This window comes from Chaetura pelagica, unplaced genomic scaffold (genome assembly GCF_000747805.2).
Source record: "Chaetura pelagica isolate M959 unplaced genomic scaffold, ChaPel_1.0 scaffold83, whole genome shotgun sequence".
NCBI classification, from domain to species: Eukaryota; Metazoa; Chordata; class Aves; order Apodiformes; family Apodidae; genus Chaetura; species Chaetura pelagica.
In genome coordinates this window covers 4,725,841-4,748,602 of record NW_009952893.1, presented here as the reverse complement: position 1 = coordinate 4,748,602, position 22,762 = coordinate 4,725,841, and the positions used below count along the sequence as shown (strand labels likewise).

At 37.2% G+C, this 22,762-nt stretch overlaps 1 protein-coding gene across 1 annotated transcript in view; it reads right to left on the bottom strand.

Annotated features, from left to right (window-relative positions):
- Positions 1–22,762, bottom strand: part of LOC104386914 (chromosome unknown open reading frame, human C8orf34) — a 138,794-nt gene that overhangs the window by 12,867 nt on the left and 103,165 nt on the right. The window contains exons 10-12 of the mRNA XM_009995596.1: positions 21,024–21,097; positions 8,710–8,830; positions 3,793–4,292 (exon numbers count right to left, since the gene is read on the bottom strand). Of these exons, the coding sequence (XP_009993898.1) occupies positions 3,793–4,292; positions 8,710–8,830; positions 21,024–21,097 (695 nt within the window). The remainder of the gene's footprint in view (positions 1–3,792; positions 4,293–8,709; positions 8,831–21,023; positions 21,098–22,762) is intronic.

The following is a 22,762-nucleotide window of genomic DNA, read 5'->3' as shown; positions in this document are numbered from 1 at the left end:
ACACAGCTGTTAGAACATTGTTATATTATGTGTGCCAAGAGGCAGAAACTCGTCCACAAGAATGTCAGATCACTTTAAGTCTTGAGTATTAAAAAAAAACCCCAAAACATTCTTAACAGCTCATATGTTAAGTACCTGCAAAATTATTTTAGATTTAAGCTCTGGCAAGATTAAACCACCCTTAGCTACAGCAAGAACTTTACTAAAACTTAAGAACAACTCTGAATTTTACTTATCAGTAATATTTTTATATTTTAGACTTTTTATGTTACTCTGAAACACATTACAAACTAGGCATCATACATAAGGCATTGAAAGATATGTTAAAATTCCTGGTAAATAAACAAGTGACAGCACACAGTGCAAACCCATGCAGATTCCAAATTCTTTAATTCAAGCTCCTGGTAGCCAGTAATCACAGCCTTTCCAACTGACTTATTCTCATAAAATATGAAACAACTTTGTACTGGTTAATTCCATCAACACCACCTAAGAGTAAGGAAGCAGAATTATTTGCAAAATCTTACTGTAATATCTTCTATAGGATTGGCAAAATAACCACAGTGTATTTGCAGCTAGAGGAATTTTGCAGTTCACATTATAAGGCTAAGAAGAACAAAGGCAATTTCTCTTCTTTTATTTCACAGGTTTTATACAGGAAGAGAATACAAATCCTACAATGAAAGTTGTAAAATAATTTACAGTATCAGCCTTGAAGTTTAGATGTTTGTGATCTGTAAAAGTACGAAGACAGACAGAACTTTGTTGTTCTTCTACACCAGGCCACATTTGACTTTTTAAATTTTCTCTCCATGATCAGAGAGAAGATGTGACTCAACAGAATGAAATTGCATGGGCACAAATAGGCAGATACCTCTAACATGGCAAAAAATGTCGCTGAACAGAGATAATTCCTGGGTATGTTCTGTCTAAACTCACTTCTCTAAGTGACCCAACACTTCAGCTGGGCAAAAAATAGCTTAAAAGAGCTCTTGAAGCTCCTAGCATAACACTCCAAATGTGGAGTTGGGAGCAGCAGATTGGCCAGACTGCCATCAGCTACTTTCTGACATTCATGGGTCTTTACAGCTTGGCAGAGGAAGATCTTCAGTAATAGCAGTTTTCGCCTTGGAATCAGAGCTAGTCTCAAAACAAGTCTCCATTAAATCAAAGGTCACTTGTGCATGTCAGGAAAGGATAAACAGGGTTTGAGCTGGGTCACTAGCAGCCAACATACTATTGTACCCAGAGAGCAAAGAGAAAGAAAAGAATTTGTCACTTCTAGAAGGGATTATAGCAGAGGATGAGATCCTGCATAGAAAGGCTGAGTTTTAACACCATCTTTACAGTGGGCTTGCTGGGCTAAACTGGACATGCTATTCTAACTGTAAAATAGGGCAATCAAATTGCTTAATATATATACACATATATACATATATTAAAAATATATGAGGATACTTCTTGTAAGAGTTATCAGCAAAAGTTGAGTTTTGGCAAACAGAAGTAACAAGTCACAGCAAATGAAATGGGACTCATTATTTTTATTAATCTAACTACAGCAAGGCTGTGGAAGAAAGCATTTTAAATTGCCTGCCTTGTTACTGGAAAGATCAGAAGTGTCAGACAGACTGGATATTCCTTGTTGGAGATGCAGTGCTCATTATGTGGCACCTTCTGGAGTCTAGACAATAATTTTAGTTGGCATCACATGATGACATATAAGTTAGGAACAGGACTGCTAAGAAAGAAGGAGAGAGGGAATAGGAGAGGGAAGGAAGGAAGGAGGGAAGGAAGGAAGGAAGGAAGGAAGGGAGGAAGGGAGGGAGGAAGGAAGGAAGGAAGGAAGGAAGGGAGGAAGGGAGGGAGGAAGGAAGGAAGGAAGGAAGGAAGGGAGGAAGGGAGGGAGGAAGGAAGGAAGGAAGGAAGGAAGGGAGGAAGGGAGGGAGGAAGGAAGGAAGGAAGGAAGGAAGGGAGGAAGGGAGGGAGGAAGGAAGGAAGGAAGGAAGGAAGGGAGGAAGGGAGGGAGGAAGGAAGGAAGGAAGGAAGGAAGGGAGGAAGGGAGGGAGGAAGGAAGGAAGGAAGGAAGGAAGGGAGGAAGGGAGGGAGGAAGGAAGGAAGGAAGGAAGGAAGGGAGGAAGGGAGGGAGGAAGGAAGGAAGGAAGGAAGGAAATGAAGAGAAAGAGAGACAGAGGAGTGAAGTGTTTAGTGGGAAACAATGAAACCCCTTCATTTCTTCTGAAATAATTTCTTCTGAACACATTTAGTTAACAATTAATTTCAATTCTAATTTTCTGGCATGTGAGAAAATTCAAACACACAAACACAGCAGCCCCTCAAAACAAGAGACAATGGGGGTTTTTTTGTTTGTCAAGAAGAAACTTGTTACAATCACATATTTTTTCCATTGAAAACTTCTGGTTTGAAAATATATCAACTGTCAGTGAAGATACTTTCAACAGAACTATCATCAGCTTCAATCTTCATGACTTTAAGCTTAATATCCAATTCTATGTGACGAAGTAGCTTAAGTGATGTGATTAGCACACTGACATACAAACACCAAAATGAATAAGTTTTTCACCACCAAATTCTCTAGTTTTTGAGTTGTGCCTCATTTCATTTCTTTAATAATAAATAATGGAGGCCACACACTTAATTGTAAGATTAAACTAAGCATCAATTCTCTAATTTTCCTACAAGGGTCTCTAAGCAATATTATTATAAACAACATTTTAAAATCTTTTAAGAAGCCATTAGAATGATAACACACTGTATCAATGTCATATTCAACAGGTTTTTAAAACAAATTATACTTCTCAGAAACAATTATCTAAAGGTATGATTTTTTTTCAGTCTTGGGGAAAAAAGCTCTGCAGGCTTTGATAAATGGACTATAAAGAGATTGGTAATAAATGGTGGGAATTGACTGATTTCACCATTAAAAAATAAGCAATCTAGACATGTCAGTCCTTCTGAAGTCAGTATAGAAGAACTGACATTTCCTGAGACAAAACTCACCTTTGTAAGGCATGTATCTGAGATAGACAGCAGGACTATTCTTTTATAAGTGCTTTTATTTCTGCTGCCTACACATTAAAGTTATTTTTAAGGCAGCTAAGGTTAGCAGAGGAGAATCCCACTCAGAATTTACAAGGTACTTTAACTTCTTGTTTTGAACAAAGACTAATCCTGTAAAAGCCATAATTATGGGACAGGAAGTTTTTATGCTCTGCATCAGCCTAGTTAACATGCACTCAGCACTAGACAGTGATTCAAGAACGGACATATTCTCACTGCAGTTCAGTTTTGTATTTTGGAAAATCTGTCCATTCAGAGATGTCTAAATAATCATTCCAATGTGTTCAAAAAATGTAAGAAAAATCAGACCAAGGAACTACTATGCACTGCCAGAGCAGCAGGAAAAAAAAAAAAATGCCTGGGAATCACAAAGATAAAATGCATTTAGTCTTCCAGAGGTATGCAACTCCTAGAAATTGTAAGGCTAATAAAACTGCCATGCATCATGCAGGCAAAACCCTATAGAGTTCTTGGAAAATTTGGGGGCCAAAGTGCTTCAGTATGATTTCTGTAATAATCATGACATTCTCTAATCAGTACCTCTCAAAGCTGAGCAGTATTTCCTTGATAATTTTTTCATCCTTGTATTTCAAGTTCTTTTCAGAGTAGTAAGTTACATTGGGTATACTGATGTTACTTCAACATAAAACACAAATTAGTCTTCACACTACAGCCATTCTTAAACATAGAAAAACATTAAATTGAAAATCTTACTTCTGATAAACTGCTTCTCTGAGTAGTGACAGTTCCAACAATATCTCCACTCATTTGCACAGAGAGCCCTGAAGCAGCGCTGAGGGTCCTCCCCATTTGGCTCTTAGATGACAAAGACCTGCTTCTTTGCATACTAATGAAGCTTTCCCTATTTCCTTGGTTGCTAGGGGTAAGAGGCCGTGACAGAAAGCTATTTGGGGTCACAGGTCTGCTCCCTGGAGTTGATGGAGTTGGTGGCCTGTTGGTTTGTGTACTGGGTGTTGGAGGCCTATTTGCAACACTGGAGACCTGTGTTCTGCTGTTAGTGGGCAGTGGTGGTGATTTGTTTCCTTGGAGCTGAATGTTCTTCCCCATCTGAGTTTGCACCTGAGGCCTCGGATTTTGGCCCTGTGTAGCTTGAAGACTGCCTTGATGGTCAGACGTAACTAAGCTATGATGCTGGATTGTAGGGTTTCTTGAGAGCCTGGCTTCTTCCCATAGTGCTAGGTCCTTCTCAATATCTGTGCACAAACGTAGACACACAAAAAGAAAAGGAAGAAAGAAACTCACTTTCTGTTTCTCACTGGTTTAAAACTCATTGATTTTTTCTAATGTAAGTGACAACCTGAAACTTTGCAGAGAAAATCTAGTCACTCGTAAAATATAAAGCATGAGAATTAACAGTTCAAATGCTTGACAATCATTTCCTGAAAGTTTATTTATATTTGATTTACAGCAAACACAGCTATCCCACAGAAATACTGACATCCACTGAAGGTCAATACAAGCTTTAAAAACCCCTTTCATTTTTCCAAGGTTCTCTCTCTCTGTGGCTTTTGCACAGTTTCTCATTAGTACCAAACCAAGATGGAGCAGTGAGCTAAACTTGCCATCCTCAGCTGAGTAAAGGGCAATCCAAAACTGGGTCAAGGTAAGACTTTTGCTTCTGGTCTCATTGTCTGTTGCCCAAACAAACATCTGGGGGAAATGACCCTAAAACTCTGGCACATCTAGACCTGTGATCCTCTTTGGATCTGGACTTTTTGCTCTTGCCTGCCATCAGTGCCACAGCAGGTTCCCTAAGGAATAAGATCTTATTTAAAAATACAACAGATATGGGGTAGTGATTAAAAGTGTCTTCTGAATTCATGTAAATCACATTAATGCTTCCAATGAATTAGTCAGATCCATCAAAAAAGTTAGGTGATGGTAGCTAGAACTGAGGTTAGCATTGCTAACATACTGAAATGTCCTTGCAAGTCAAAACATCAAGCTTAAAAAAAGTATTATTCAAGTTTATTTTATCTTAGGCAATTGTTACCAATTTTCACTGCCACTGGCATGTACTCTTCTGTAACTTGGTTTTGACAGGGCCAGTTGGTGCCATTTCCCATTAAACTGTACAAGTCACAGCCCCAGAAGCTGCAAATCAGCAAGGCTCTACTGATTTAAACATCTATGTCAATAATTTCATAGTTCTAATAGTCCTAAAAAACCAAGATTTTAAACAGTGTATTAGAAAATCAATTTTTCTTCCACTTGTGCTTACCAGTAGGTATAAAAGGTTTGTAAAATATTCTAAGATGTGCCACCTTTAACATTAACTTATTTTATAATAACACCTTGAAAAGAGGAAAATAAGCTATGACAATTTCATGTTACTTGTCTAAGACGAGATATCCCACACACTTTGAAATCTACAAAAGTTGGGAAAACTAAAGTAGTTGTGAAAGCCTCAGAAAAAAAGTGTATCTCAAAACTCTAAAGATCAAATTCTTTCCTGCTAACAAATTTTAAAACATTGAAATTGTTTCTAGCACACAGTTAAGAATATTTCTGATTGCTACTTTGCGGACCTCTTAAAATTATTTCCTTTTTGAAATAATTATGTCTTGAGGTACTCTTCCATTATGATTGAAAAAAATCAATACACATCACTCTAGAACTTGCAAGATCCTTGGGGCCAATAAAAGACAGTGTGGTCTAGCCAACTTAAACCAAATAAGGAATATGCTCCTTTAAAGCTTAGCCTATGTCTTCGCAAAGTTACAGACCTCTAACTTCCCCATGAAGATGCCCTGTGCTAAGAAATTATCTTAATATTGAATGATCTGGTAAGAGTTAAATAAACATTTTATTCCAGCTCATGTTTCCTTAATTCCATATAGCAATCAAGCCTGCAGCTGAGCCAATTATTCTAATAATTTCTCCACATATAATTAACATGCTTCCATAGTGTAATCATTCGGTTTTATTTAGCACACATCCTATTTTGATTTTCCTTTAATATCACCTTTTCAAGCAGAAAGAAGTCACACACCACCAGTTTTACAGCATTATCTGATCCATAGTAAATGCCAGAATTGAATTATCATTTAGGATTTTTCAAATCCATTGTCAATGTAATTTAAAAGAAAATAAAATGCAGGCAACAGTGCAACAGAAAGGAATTTTACTTTCAGATCAGAAATACCAGAAAAAGTATAAGATTCATAATGTGCTTACAAATTGTTTATGTATTTAGCAGTTTTTCTTAGGATAAAATACATTCCAGACGTATCTAATGACTGCAGAGTTAGTGTAACAAAGCAAATCAGCCAGGTACTGGAATTAACTACCAAAAAATACATTCTCAGCTTGTGTGTGATATAAAGTAGCAATGTAAGAGGCTGGATCTTAGACAAAAGTATTATGAGCCATATGTAGAGAAGGAAAAGAAAACTGATTGCTTCAATATCTGATTTTGTAAAAATGCTGCTTTCAAATATCAAGGTACTGAGGCAGTTACTGGCAGCTGGTACTAGTCCCTAATATAAGCACAGATACCAAATTGTGTTCTTATGTTAGGAGTGAGTTTTAACCAGCCAGGCTCCTTAAGAAGGTGTACCTGAGACAGGGGACCACATTTCATCATTACACAGGTAATCCAAGTCATAATTCAGACATCTAAATTACTCCCTATCATTGCATAGAATTAATAGGTTACAGTGCACTTGTAAGAGAACTGAAACAAGGAGAGTTGCTGATACCAGAGACACATCAAATTCTGCAAATGTTCAAGACAAGTAAGACTAAGCAAAACCACAGCATTATTATCTGAAGCCCTTTGAGATGATTCTTAATGGAAATTATGTTATGCTTGCCTGTGAGGGGAATAATTGTCTCAAGCAGCACTGGTACTATAATAGGAAATTAATTATAGGAATACAAGTGTACAATGTCTAATAATAAAATTGTGAATTTCTCAGGCAGACAAAAATTACTGAATGGTGGCATGACTGAATGCTGTGTTACAGCATTAGTGAATTAATGGGCTGAAAGCCAAGTGACAACAACGGCACTGATGTGAGAGACACCTTTGACTGAATCTCAGAGACTTAAGTGAATGTAGCTAGTTGCTTACGGTCAATTATTTAAAATTCTGTATTCCATTGAATATGGTAGTTATTACTGTCAGCTTTGTCAAGGGAGATCTAAAGGAACTGCATGTTTCAGAGCATACAAGAAGAGCTTGTACAACCATGGAAGTGCAACCAGTTAGGATATAAATCAAAACGGGGAGATCTTCACCAGACCTATCCTGAGTGACAACTGCAGCAACATAAAGGAAGGCAAGTGTTACTTCAGTGGCAGAGGCCCCTGGGATACTCAGGTCCCAGCTATGCCACAGAAACCTGATGACTACAGCTTGGCTTGCTGGTCTCCTTGTTCCCTCTAGATGTTCCTGGCAGTTTCAGCTAGGAGAGAGGGCTCGTGAATTTTCAGTTTAGTTTGACAGTGGCTATAGCTCTAGTAGCTACAGTGACTGGAACCTGCCAAAAAAACCTGAATTACTGTATCTCCTGTCAGAAATTAAATAGACTAAAATATCTTCATTTGTAGATGTCATCATTTTCAGTTATTGCTCCATTACAAGCAAAAACTTATTTCTAAAGAGCTTTCCTCCTTGTGCTCATAGCTTTGTCATTTGACTTTACTTCAGCTGCAACAGCCTCTAGACAGAAGTACAACAGTTGTACCTCCCTCTGAAGAGGATACAGCTCCCAGGTCTTTCACACCAGCATTAGTGGTAGGATACATGTCCAAAAAACATCTAGAAAATCACACTGAAAGTCTTAAGTTCTATGCCTCACTCTCTGAATGACCTGAAAGAAGGGTCAGATAAATTTCATGTCTCTCTCCACCTTACATACACAGTCTTTATGTTCCAGTTCTGCATTACTTTCCATGGGGTTGGCCTATGAAGCTCAGCTTTCACCATATGGCAAATAGCATTCATAATATAGGACCATCATGCTATAGGTCTGTGCCATACCTTATAGCTAAAGCTGAAGATTGATTGATTATAAAGAAAACAAATTGCAAACTATATCCCAATAATTTTTCCAGAGCTCTGAAATGCATTTTCACTTAAAAAAAAGGGGGTTGTTTGATCTTTTAGAAACAGTTACCCCATCAAAGATGTTACAGATGTTCCACTGCACACAAGTTAACAGACTTCACTTAGCCAGAAGTCTCATGAACAAGGTGGGCTTTTCCTGCAAAGCAATCTGTTCTCACACTACAGTTCCACTGCAGCCTTTTCTAAAGACTACTGTAGACGAAGCATCAGGACCTCCTTATTGCACAAGTCTTGGTGAAATATGAAGAAAAAAAAAAAAAACCAAAAAAAAAAGGTGCATTATTAAGCTGTCAGATTGCAGTACATTTAACACAGTTTAATTGCTGTTTAATAATTGTGTTTACTGTAATTACAGTCTACAAACACAACAGTAATGGTGCTGTTTCTCTTAAAGAAAAAGGGAAGTTTAATTTTTTTATCTGCTTTCATCAGTATGTGAGATAGACCGTTTTTTCCTTCATCTAAAATACTGGCAGAGCAAGCTGGGTGAGCACTGCCAGGTGGTTTATGATCCTTTGCTACCATACCATACATACCAGCTAGGTGTTTTTCCATGGTTTGAAGTTCTTTCGCTGCTAAAGAGTCCTTTAAGAGTTTCTGCCTTGGGGAACCTCCAGGTCTGACACCCATGGCATCCAGGGTCCAAGCTGTCTGAGACTTACACAGATAAAAATAAAAGGGAATAACTTTATCTAGTTTCACATGTGCAACAATACAAAAATTTATGTCAAAATTTAGAATAGTGAGTCCAGTGCTTCTTATGTAGAATATACAACACAAGGCAAAATATTACAAAATAAGACTTACCTTAAGTAACATCTATAGAAGCCATTACTTAAAATCAACAGTTCTAAAGTAATTCAAATATATATCTTTCACATGAGTTCTTGTTCCACGCTGAGACATCATAACAGGACAAATTCTTCAATGATTTACATTTGATGCAGCTCCAGTTACTTAGTGGGGGTTGCATTTACTTTAAATTACCATAACATTTGGCACCATATCTCTGCAAAGCAGCACTTCTGGGAATATAAAAGAATTTTCTAATCAAAATTGCCCGTGCTGTTTCATCACTGCAAGAAGTATTCCTTTCAGGAACAGCAACTAAATCATCAGGACAACACAGCAGTTTGGAGAGGATGCCAGCAAACAGACCACCTCCCCACCCATTTCACTATTCAACGGTGTGGTATTCAAAATCATCTGCATTGCATTTTCTGGAACCCACTCAACACAGTTTCAGGAAATTATATTAAAATATACTATTAAGTAAACTTGTTAACTTTTTTTAATGCTTATTTGAAATACACACATAAAAATAAATGACCAAGTGTGCAAGAATTGGTCATAAAAACAATAAATAAAAACATTAATTAAATTATTCTTAACAGGCTATCTGAAATTTTTCATGATTACCTTACCAAAACATTTTATCTATGCTCTAGGGACTTTTCTTGATTTCCCAAGTTTCCTAAACAAACAAGGCTTATGCAATGATCTCACTGTCATTCACCTCTTACTGATTTTTTTAATCTTTTGGTAAATTTAAACAAAAATTTAGAGAGGGTTTCAAAGATGTTAAGGTGATTCAACTTCAGGGAGAAGAAAGAGTGAGCAGAGGAAGGAGACCCAAACTGGTGACGCTGGTCACAGAAGGAATACATGGCTCTGCTGCAAGCCAGTCTGCCAGGCTGGAACTGCATCACCAGCAGACAGGTGGGTTGTCTGTTTTTATTAAATCACAACATTTCAGAACACTAATAACATTGTTTGATTTGCCAGTTTATACTCTAGCTCTGCTTTGGTTAGTTACCCATATTGAATCCCAGGAAAATACACAGGAGCAGCTCAATAAAACAGGAAGTTACTCAGAAGTGGAACTGATCCTGCAAACACATTTATTTCAGACATATCACTAGACCTGAATCACCTGTTCCCTCATGAGATTTTGAGCATTTTTCACTTCAGTCCTCATTGTGAATTCTCTATCCAAATAATAATCTGACTTGTGGAGGTCACTACAGAACATTAATGTGTATTAAATTACTCACATTCCCAAAGTTATAAGGATTAATCCTTTTTGAATATCCAGTTTCACAGACAAATACAGCTCTGATAAAATATGGAATAAAAACTTGGTAATACTTGAAGATCAAACTGCTCTTCTAATGTTCTTAATTCTGATTATTCAAGTTTATCATAAGCAAGTTTTCATGGCTTTTCAATATCTCTCCAACCTCCTAAAAACACAGATTTCCAACTGTTAGCCCAATGAGAGGGTCTCTATCTCGCTCCTCTATTTTCTGGAGATGAAATAGTTACCTTTCTGTTCTACAAACCTCTACTCTTTCTAAGTTCTGCCTGGTCCTCCTACTTTACCTCTTTCCTTTATGCATGGCAATCATGTAAGACAGATACAACCAAGGAGACTGTGTGAGTAAAGGTACCTCAGCCTACAGCCTGAGGTAGAAACTGAGGTAAATGGAGAAAAATCATTCTTTAATGGCAATCATTACAATAGTGTTTTACACATTAGTATAAACATGAGCAATGTTTAAATCAAATCAACTGCAAGGAGAATCCAATTCACAAAGATCATCAAACATGAGCAAAACCTTTGCAGATTTCAATACAGGTTTAAAAGTCTTGTATAAGCTCACATCATACATGTAGATGTAGACATGAGTACACACAGGCATACACAGGCATGTCCACACAGTCACTCAATGTGTATCTGCTTTCATCCTGCTAACACAAAGCTGGAAAGACATACAAAATTTGTGTTCAGTTCTGGATATAGTACAGATATATACATTCTTAAAAAGAATTATCATTAATTGTATATTATTTAAACCAAATATATTTACATATGTTCCTCCTTAGTACATTGTTAAATGTTCAAACCCTCTCAGACACACAGTTCCAACACCCTGTGAAATTAGTGAGGTGACTTTGGACTAATTTTTTTCCCAATTTTATAAGTCTTCCTGTGGATCCTTCTGTTCTATGTAATTTTGACAAGCAACAGCTTCACAACAGACCAGAACAATATTGCACTACTATTTACGGAATATCACAGAATCACAGGATCTTAGGGGTTGGAAGGGACCTCGAAAGATCATCTAGTCCAACCCCCCTGCCAGAGCAGGGTCACCTGGAGCACATCACACAGGAACGCATCCAGGTGGGTTTTGAATGTCTCCAGCAAAGGAGCCTCCACAGCCTCTCTGGGCAGCCTGTTCCAGGGCTCTGTCACTCTCACAGTAGAGAAGGTTTTTTCTGATATTTACGTGGAACCTCCTATGTTCCAGTTTGCACCCATTGCCCCTTGTCCTATCACTGGACATCACTGAAAAAAGCCTGGCTCCATCCTCCTGACACTTGCCCTTAACATATTTGTAAATATTGATGAGGTCTCCCCTCAGTCTCCTTTTCTCCAAGCTAAAGAGACCCAACTCCCTCAGCCTTTCCTCATAAGGGAGATGTTCCACTGCCTTCATCATTTTTGTGCCTCTTCCCTGGACTCTTTCAAGCAGTTCCCTCTCCTTCTTGAACTAAACAGTTCCCCAGAACTGGACACAATACTCCAGATGCGGCCTCACCAAGGCAGAATAGAGGGGGAGGAGAACCTCTCTGACCTACTAACCACACCCTTTCTAATGCACCCCAGAATACCATTGGCCTTCTTGGCCACAAGGGCACATTGCTGGCTCATGGTCATCCTCCTGTCCACCAGGACCTCCAGGTCCCTTTCCCCTACATTGCTCTCCAGCAGGTCAGCCCCCAACCTGTACTGGTACATGGGCTTGTTCTTCCCCAGATGCAAGACTCTACACTTGCCCTTGTTGAGTTTCATCAAGTTTCTCCCTGCCCAACTCTCCAGCCTGTCCAGGTCTCACTGAATGGCAGCACAGCCTTCTGGTGTGTCAGCCACTCCTCCCAGTTTAGTGTCATCAGCAAACTTGCTGAGGGCACACTCTGTTCCCTCATCCAGGTCATTGATGAAAATACTGAACAGTACTAGTCCCAGTACCAACCCCTGAGGGACTCCACTAGTCACAGGCCTCCAACTGGATTCTGTCCCATTGACCACAACTCTCTGACTTCTTCCTTTCAACCAGTTCATGATCCATCTCACCACCTGATCATCAAGACCACACTTCTTCAGTTTATTTATGAGGATGCTGTGGGAGACAGTGTCAAATGCTTTACTGAAATCAAGATAAAACATCTACCACACTACCATCATCTATCCACCTAGTCACTTCTTCTTAGAAGGCTATAAGGCTGGTCAAACATGACTTTCCCTTGGTAAAACCATGTTGACTGCTCTTAATGACCACCTCATCCTTGATATGCCTAGAGATAGTGCCAAGAACAAGCTGTTCCATCATCTTTCCAGGGTTGGAGGTGATGCTGACTAGTCTGGTCACCCATGTCCTCCTTCTTGCCCTTCTTGTAGACTGGAGTGACATTTGCTATCCTCCAGTCCTCAGGCACCTCTCCTGTTGCCCGTGACTTACCAAAGATGATGGAGACTGGCCTAGCAATGACCTCTGCCAGCTCCCTCAGCACCCACGGGTGTATTCCATCCGGACTCATCAATTTATGGATGTCCAGACTGCTTAACAATTGCTTAACTTAATATGAGATATTTAATATTAGCAATTTAATTTAGTGATAAATTATGTACTTATAATAGTGACTTCCAGTTTCCTACTTGATAGAAAGTAATAATGATCTATGGAGAAAAAAAAAAATAAAATTATTAAGACATTAACACTGTAGTGTAACCATTTTTTTGTTCCTTCTCTGAACCTAGACATTTCAGGGCTAAAACCAACATTTTTGGAGGCATGATCAGATAATGCTTTTTTCTATATCTCTAAATGGTACTAAACTTTTTTTTTTTTTTAACATTTTGATACTATGAGTTCATCTAAGTGAATAATACATAAACACAGACAGAGGTCCTCAGTGTCTCCAGTACACAATTTATGCAACAGCCTTATTCCTAAAAGATAAACACAAGCTGAAAGTAAGAGATGTTATCAAGGAGGCTTTGGAAGCATGTCAGTTCAAATGTAAAGATAAATGACTTTTTACAGCTCAGCAGAATTCACTAGTGTTCCTTTTCTCCACAGGATAGATGGCAGTCATGCAGACACATCACTTAGGAAAGAGTTACAGGCTTGCAAGCCATTTACTTAAATTTCACTTCACCAACAACTATCCTTATCTACTGGCCAGGAATTGCAGAGATAAAACACTAATGTCAGTTAATTTGGACTTTAATGGTAATGACGGTAGAGTGAAAGTAGTTGAAAAATGCATGTATGAAGCATCTGCATTAGAAGTCCTTTCGATTCCTTCAGTATCTTTTAAACTACAATTGCCTTTGATCATTCATTAAGCTTTACAAATATTTGTACAAATTTACAAATGGCTTATTTATGTTAACAAGATTAACAAGATCTAAATACGAGTATGTTCCTGAAAGACATCCTTGTCTTTCAAACTTGTAGAAACAGCTCTGGATCATGTTCATCATCTTCAAACTTTGAAGGTGAAGCAATTTCTCTTTTCGCCAGAAATATGTTCAAACAAAGGGTACATTTTAAGGTCAACTATATTTCCATTTCTTAAGTGGTTTTCTTCACACATCATCATCATTTATTCACACACAATGCATTAATTAATGCTTTCTCTACTTGGATTACGTAGCCAAATTACCTCTAAAATTAAAAACGGCAAATAATAAAGCTAAATCTAATCTCTCTCATCACTGGTACCGTGAACTTCTAGAAAATAATGTAACTTAGTGGGAAGGCCTCAGTGGAAGAGAAATACAATTAAGGAGGTCATTAATAATAAGAAGAAAGTTTTTCCTATATCACTACAGATGCTTTAATCCGCAGCACAATGTTAGTTTGACAGCATACATCAGTGTATCTTTTATCCCTAAACAAACAGTGTAGATATGAATGGCTTGGTATTACCATTGAGCTGACATGACATGTGTAATACCCACTGATGCTTGGGGAATTCTACAGAGGTGCAACATTTCAGAACAGCTGAGGCCAAGAGGAAGGGCTCCAAATTACCTATAACATCATCTGGAAAGGAAGTGCTTGCTGACCAAAATAAGTGTTACTAAACAAAGCAGCACTATATTTCTATGTCATTTTGGCCTGCTTCAGAGTAAAACACCCAGGTACTCACATATATGTCCATGCACACACACACAGCCTGTTTTGGGCATGGGAACAGTCCCCACCTCACAAGAGAAAGTGCTTCTTCCTTTTTAAAGAGTACCTGAGTTGCACAATCACAATCAAATGAGTAAAAGGAGGCAAAACCCACTTGTTTAGTTCTTGGCAACTTGTAAATATATGCAATGCATTTTGATCGAACTTTTTCTTCTACATAGTTTTGCAAATCAAGTGCAAATTTCATTAGTAACTTTAGGAGATAATAATGTAAAACAAATGACCATGCTTAGCTTTCTATGTATAATGTACCATTACTTTGTTGAATAGCTTAAATAACTTATACAGACACATTCGACAGAGAAGCCTCCAAACACATGAAAAATTCCAATAACTTTTTTTGCAAGTGCCCCTTCCATTCTGATCGAGCAGCTGGCACAGACACTTGTTATTCATGAAGTTGTCTTGGTTTGATCAGCAAAACTTTTTGTGCAATATTTTGTTTGAAGATCCTCCATACAACACTCATTTTCTGTAAGAGTTCACCAATTGTTTAATCTTTCAGCTTCCAAGGACATAAGGTGAGCTACTCGACATGGGTTTTTTGGTACCCTAAAAATAATATACCTCTCAGATCTCTGTTCTACTTGAAATGCCATGTAATTGAAATTACAAGCTTTTTGCTCTCCATGGCAGTCAGCCAGCTCATTTTATGCTAAACCTTGCACTGAAAAAAATGGTAGTTTGAGTTAACTTACACACAACTTTTCTGTTTACCAGCAAGAAGGAAGGAGTAATAATGTGAGCACCTGAGAATGACATTTGTTTCAGTTTCTAAAACATAACCAAAATAATTTTTTTCTAAGCTTCAGTCCTGTTTTATTTGCTGTTATTTGGACTAACATTTTTTAATTTGTCATGCCCAAGCAACCAAAATTTTAGGTCAAGACAAGGCACTCATTGACCTTTTTTTTTTTTTTTTACATATAATTTTTGATAGTTACGAAAATACTTTCTATTTAAAATAGCATTGTAGAAGATTAAATATTTTCAAATAAGAATATTTTCACTCCAGAAGACATCTACCACCCTATTTGCGCCATGGAATGTCTTCTTGGAAACATTAATCACACTGCATGCTATGCTTGCTAATGGGACTGAAGAACTGAACTTGTGAGGAGTAGGGGTCCTTTCTGGAAGGACTCCTTACTCCTGGGGGGTGCAGGCAGGTAGATAAGGCAGCCACAAGCCAGGCAGGTACACGGAGGGGCTAAAGTTTCTCAATAAGAAAGACACAGAATTGCTAAAGCGAGTTCAGAGAAGGGCAACTTAACTGGTGAAAGGGCTGGAGAACAAATCCTGTGAGGAGAGGCTGAGGGAATTGGGCTTGTTTAGTTTGGAGAAGAGGAGGTTGAGGGGAGTCCTCATTGCTCTCTACAACCACCCGAAAGACGGTTGTAGGGAGTTGGGTGTTGGTCTCTTCTCTCAAGTAAATAACAATAAGACTATAAGAAATGGCCTGAAGTTGCGCCAGGGGAGATTTAGAGTAGATTTTAGGAAGAATTTCTTTACTGAAAGAGTGGTCAGGAACTGGATAGGGCTGCCCAGGGAGGTGGTGGAGTCACCACCCCTGGAGGTATTTAAAAGCTCTGTAGATGAAGCACTTCAGGACATGCTCTAGTGCACTTTTTTTTGTTTTGATTTTGGTTTTGTTTTGTGGGGGTGGGGAGGTGTTGATGGTTGAACATGGTGATCTTAGAAGGTCTTTTCCAACTGTGACAATTCTGTGATTCTGTGAATATGCAACATGATATCAAGAAAAATAATACCAGCAGGTACTTTTCCAAAGTAAGAGAATTTTTAAATTAAAAAATCATTATTTTTCAGCTGTATGTACAAACTCCTCTGTCTATTTTATGGAATTTGTTTTCCATGGTGGAGGTCTCAACCAAAGAGGTTCCAGGTACATAATTCAAAACACTTACTTGCAGGGAATATCACTTCTTTCCCAAGAACACTAATTTACATTCTTCTACTATCTTGTGTTGTTAATTGAGCTAAAAGTAAGCAAACTTAAACATTCAGAATCTTTTTTGACTGTGAATGACTTGCACTGATCCAATCCTATATTATGATTATTTATATAAAATACTTGAAAATTTTAACTTTATGTGCCAAATTTCCCGACACTTACAAAACTAAAATTGGATTGAGACATTTTGTATTGGAACCCACTAATTTTGTGTGTATAATATATAAATATGACCTTTACAATCCATACTACAGCATACTCCTGCTGTTCCAAATGTGGCAGTGGAAATTTAAAATACTTATTTTAAAGACTAACTTGCTAAATATGCTGAACAGTGACCCCAATCCATCAAATAATCTATAGATTCAGTTAAATACTGACATTTGAGTGATTTAGAGCTGTCCATTATACTCAAACTTGTACAAGTAATTAAGTTACTTGTCAGCATTATTCTCAGGGAAAAGAGTGGGAAAAGCTAAGAAAATGTCTAACCATTAGAAGTTTAAATCATGCATCACCAGAATATAGCTGTATTCAACATATAGAGATAGCAAGAATTAAAAGTTATTTTTTTTTTCCATGCGCACAAAGCCTCAAGTAATTTCAGTCATTGAATTACCATTAAGGAATTTCTGTATTTATCACAGAAAATCCATTTGCATAATCCTTCTAGGAAAGCAACTGAAGAGCTCCAAAGCAGTAGGGAAAATAGCAGAAAATTTATTTTAAACAAAACACCATTATACAACAATTCATTAGAGTATTTTTCCCAGAGTGATAAAGAGCAGAAGCCCAAGGCAAATCAATGCAGAAATTCCTTTTGCAGTTGAACAACTTTCTTTTCCATGGTTTCTGTTACACTTGAACTGGTTTTCCTTACACGGATAATTTGCAAAGAAAAATACACCTTTTTATGTGCACGTGCAAGGCAAGATGTGTGAATGCAAAGACTCACATGAGAAAACCAGCCTGAGTCCTTACATCCAGGTGACAAAAGAAGCAACTGAGAGGGAAAGCAAAGGCCATTTGATGTGAATTTCCCTGTGCATGTCCCTTCCTTCCTTCTGTAAGTCATTGTAAATTTACTAACTTTGATACCTTACTTTTCCATTTCTGACAATTTCAGCCAATCTACTTATTCCCTAGTATCACTTTGGTGGCTTGCTAGCCAAGCATTTATAAAACTAATTGACAGAAACATGAAGTAAAATAGCAATAAGAGTTCGCCACACTCCAAAAATCTCAAGAAAGAACTTTGCATTTTGCCCAGCACTTTTTGGTACACTAAATATTTGTCAGAAACTGAGCCCTGCGGTAAACTAGGATCTCTAAGGACATTTTGAATGCTTGTTTCCAATTGAAAAACTCTTGGGAAGAGTGCTGATTCCTATATTTCAAACTGTTTTTTATTAGCTGTACTAATCTATTGATTTAGCATGCCTTGTTTGGGACTGTGCAGCACAGAATTTTTAAATTCTTGATTTTTCAAATATCAACTCTATAAAAAATAAAGTGTAGGAAAAAGTCCAATTAAAAAGGTTTAAGGGAAAAATTACAAAATTAAAGGAAATAATTACAAAAACTTCTAGATTCTTCAGAAATAGAACAGTAAATATGCACAAAGTTTCAAGAAAATTATAGTATAAATTACATTAACCATATTATATACATAGATGTTGCCTTCTTTGAAGTAATGGTACCCAAATTACTTTAGTCTTCACATCAAATATCTTTCATGTGGACTTATACACAGGACATGAAAAAAGAACCCACACAGCTCTTTCCTAAAGACCCTTAGGCATAATTCTTGATACTTTACCCTACAATTTTTCTCAAAACACTTCTTGAAAGGCCAATGCACTTTTAAAGAAAATCTGTAAAATACGCATAGGTAAAGTGAAACTATAATCACAGAATCACATATAGTCATGGTTGGAAAGGAACTCTTGAGATCACAGAGTTAAACCATCAGCACAAAAAAAACCAAAACCCACAAAACAAACCACACACAACACAAACATAACACAAAAAACACACATCCACACACCACCAATAAGCACCCACAAAAAACCCCCTGTAACCTCAGCCACTAGAGCATGCCCTGAAGTACCACATCTACACGTTTCTTGAATATCTCCAAGGATGGTAACTTAACAACCTTTCTTGGCAGGCCTTTCCAGTGCCTGACCACTCTTTCAGTATAGAAATTCTTCCTAATATTCATCCTAAACCTTCCTTCCTGCAACTTCAGGCAATTTCCTCTTGTTCTATCCTTATCCACCTGGAAGAAGAGGCCAACACCCACCTCCCTACAACATCCTTTCAGGTAGTTGTACAGGACAATGAGGTCTCCCCTCAGATTCCACATCTTCAGATTAAACAACCCCAGCTCCCTGAGCTGCTCCTCACATGACTAGTTCTCTAGGCCTTTCACCAGCTTGGTTGCTCTCTTCTGGACACACTCCAGCACCTCAGTGTCCTGCTTAGACTGAAGGGCCCAGAACTGCACACAGTACTTGAGGTGCAGCCTCATCAGTGCCGAGTGCAGGAGCGCAATCACTTCCCTACTCCAGCTGGCCATGCTATTCCTGATGCAGGCCAGGATTCAGTGGCCGAGTTGAGCTCCAGCTGGGCTTTTGTCTTCCTAATTTTCTCTCTATATAACTTAACGAGATCTCTGTACTCCTCTTGAATTGCCAGTGGATAATGATCCATTTAACTAGCAAAAACCCTAAATTAGCGTACTGGAACATAGCACCAGTATTGAACATGGCACACACCTTGAACCAGGATCAGGAATTTTCACATGCAACATCTACATTTGAGTGAATGTCATTAACCCATTTGTCCAATTTATTATAAATGTCTGATCAACATATTTCCCTCATCTTGTACATCACATGGTATCTCATATAATATCTGAAAATTATTCCAAGTCATGCGAATGGGTTTTTATAGCAATTCTGAAGTAATTTTACAGGCGTATTTCCTGCTGTTCTGAAAGATTTGTGGGAATTCATTGCAAGAATTTATCTTCACAGCCTTCCCACAAGGAACTTCAGTTCTACCTCTGTATTTTATGTGAAGATTGCTAAAGTCTCAGTTATTAGGGAACCATAAAAGAGATCTCTGTTATTTCAGAGCAGTAGAAGGCAGTAACAACAGTTGGATTATTTTTTTTCTTTTAAAGACAAACATACAGTGTTGGACAGTTGAATCTTATTCTGAATAACAAGCCATTTTAAAGAAATTAAAGTACACAATCAGCCAGAAATACACTATTTAAGCAAGAGCTTTAAGACACAAAACACAAAAAACAGCCCACAAGCAGATAAACTAAGTTACTGGTTTAAGCAAAGGAATTTTCCCATAGCTCAGGAAAGTGAAGCTGGCTGCTTTTGCCCTGGGGAGATGTTGGGTGGGCAGAGCAAAAGCTGCAACTGCTCTTCTTGCCTTGGCTCTGCAGCACTGGCAGTAACAACAATGTGGCTTTCAGGGACTCAATTCAGGCAGATTTGCTGCCTCTGAGAAGTCTGTATATCTGTGAGCTTCTTGCACTCCAAGTTCTCAAGGAGCTTTGGAATTGAGCTGGAACTCTATCTGCCAACTTCTTCAGCAACTCTGGTTGGAAATACTGTATGTTCAGTATTACTTAGTTTTACTAGTAGTATTTAATCAGCTGCCTGAAAAAGTGCAGGAACAGTCTACAGTGTCTTTTTTCTTTAATACTGCCCTTTTTTCCTTAGCTAACAAATACTGAGCCCTTCTTTTCACTTACTTACCAGCAATGAAGTGTGCTATACAACCAGTATTGCTATGGTTGAACAGGAATGAATGTGTCCCCTTACAGCTCTCCAAAATTTTGCAAAAATGAACAACTATTTTCAAGTTATTTGCCTTAGGAAAAAAACAATCCCTTTAACCTGTTTTCAAATTTCTGATGGAATACAACTAGTGTCAAAATTCTGATAATCTATTTTTTCAAGAAGTATTTTATTGCTTCAAATTTTCTTCAAATGGCAAATATGCAAAGATTTGTTTAAATTTCAAAATAAAAGAACTAGTGAAAATACTACCAAGCATAATATTCCATTATACAAAAAATATATAAATTAGGCATGCATTTCAAAGAGATAACTTCTGTTTATTAGTTTCAAGGCAAATGTTACCAAAAAGCTAAATTATCGTTGGGCTATTATGTCATATTACATAATGAAATTTAGAGTTTGAATTATTTTGTTATCTTAATTTTGTAAAATTGACTATTATCTGGTAAAATGGATATTTCACTAATATTTATGAACATACAGACACAGTATAAAACAACTTCACTTGCAATGGGAGCTCTGTATGTAAGTCCAGCAATATACAGTTTTGTATGAGATTAAATTAATTGATTTTCTTATATTTATTAAATATTAAGCTTCCGAGAATGAAAAGAACAAAACAGCTACAGAACTGAAAATTGAGAACAGTTAGGGAAATTAAACTTTCTTCTCTCTAGGATGACAGTGCTGGCAAGCACAACTTTTATCATTATGCAAAATCGAATTTCATCAAACTGTTTTTTAAAATTACAGGATTATCCACAAGGGAAGATACTTACAGATCCTGCCACTTGAGAGGCACTCTGAAATTCATCAATATCTTCTGTAAGTGTTTCAACCCCAGATACCTGAGCTGTTTCAAAGAGGTATAAGAGAAGTAAATAATTTTAATTAAGTAAGTATTAGTCACTTTGAAAATAAAATCGCTGCAAATTAACCACTAGGAAGGTAAATGTGTCTACTACAAATACACTGCTTTTCACCTACATTTCAATGAATTTTAATTTATGTCTGATTTTAATTTAAGTCTGATTTTAATTTATAAACTTAATGCAATGTGGAACAGTGTCTCTAACACGTTTAGAGTGATAAGCAAGCTTCCTTCATCTGCAAAGGTGTCTCGTAGGATATTGATTATTTTTACTAAATAGTTTATCCTTTCTACAAGCGAGTAATGGATCTTCAGCTTTAATGTAATCAATCTAATTAAATGTAATTAATTCTGTTAAACTAACTAGAATATAGTTAAATCCTTGAAGTAAACAGTTCTGGCCACTTTAGGCAATGTTTAAAAACTAAGCAAACTTTATTTTTTGCCCATACTGCCACATTTCTAAGACAACATGATTTGGTGAGAAGTCTAGAATGCCTCTTTGACTCATATATAATGATTTAAAACAGACTATGTGTACCTATGTCAGAGAAAGCAATTTCCAAGTAACATCCTATGCAAGCTTTGCCTGACAGTCTGGTAGGCACTTAGATGCTGTTCATAAGCAGCCTAAGAAAATAAGATGTCCTGATCTTCTCTAGAGTCTGCTGTTATTCAGACACTTAGCAGGGAAGTTCTTGTTTCCAGAGTGCCCCAATTTGTTAAACAACTCATACTATACTTACTATAAAGACAGAACTATACTGAAGTACAGCAGCTATGGTTACCACATGCATTGCAAACACAAATTAACATGAAGGAAGAAGAGGTGATGATGACCCAAAGTTGTGGTCAGAGAACTGTGCAGGAATAGGGAGACTATGCCACATTTTTGCTACCTCTATATCTAGTTCTCAGCTCTAATTCCCACATATTTACATCATTATTTTTTTACCCTGGTCAGGCAGTCCCATCTGGAATAGCAATCTATGGGTTTCATACATTTCTATTCCTATTGAACATCCCCAATTTCAAACTTTTCTTCTACATCCAAATGCCTGTTTTGGACTTGCTACTAAATTGGTAATTGAAATGGGAAGAAAGAAAAAAAAAAAAAAGTAGAAGCTACACATCATAATCTTTTCAAGTTTCTTCATGTAGAAGCTTGCTGGTTCCTACTGGATAGGAACAGGAGCTGGCTAACAGTAGTAATAAAAAACAGTGACCCTGTTTGATAGTGAATGAACTACTAATGTAAAACTTGCTTAGTAAAAATTTTAGCAAACTAAATATTATGTATCCCAGCATAATATGTAGATCTAATAGCACAACAGAATAGGAAATACCACATGTATATACTGTGACATAGTACCACATAATCTATGTTTTTTGGTCCAATTACATTATTCTAGGTAGAGCCACAAAAGAAACAAGTCTTTGCCCACACCTCAGAAATATGCGGAGCTGCATACTACACTGCAAAGTAAATAATTTTGCAAACAGCTTTTCTCAGACAAACTAAGAAGTAGTTTACAAGTTTAGAAGTGCTATGCTTTTCATTTCTCCAATATTATGAGTTTAATCTCTCATAAATTATTGTACTTTAAACTTTCTTCTATAAAAATGCACTGACTGTAAAGATCTTTG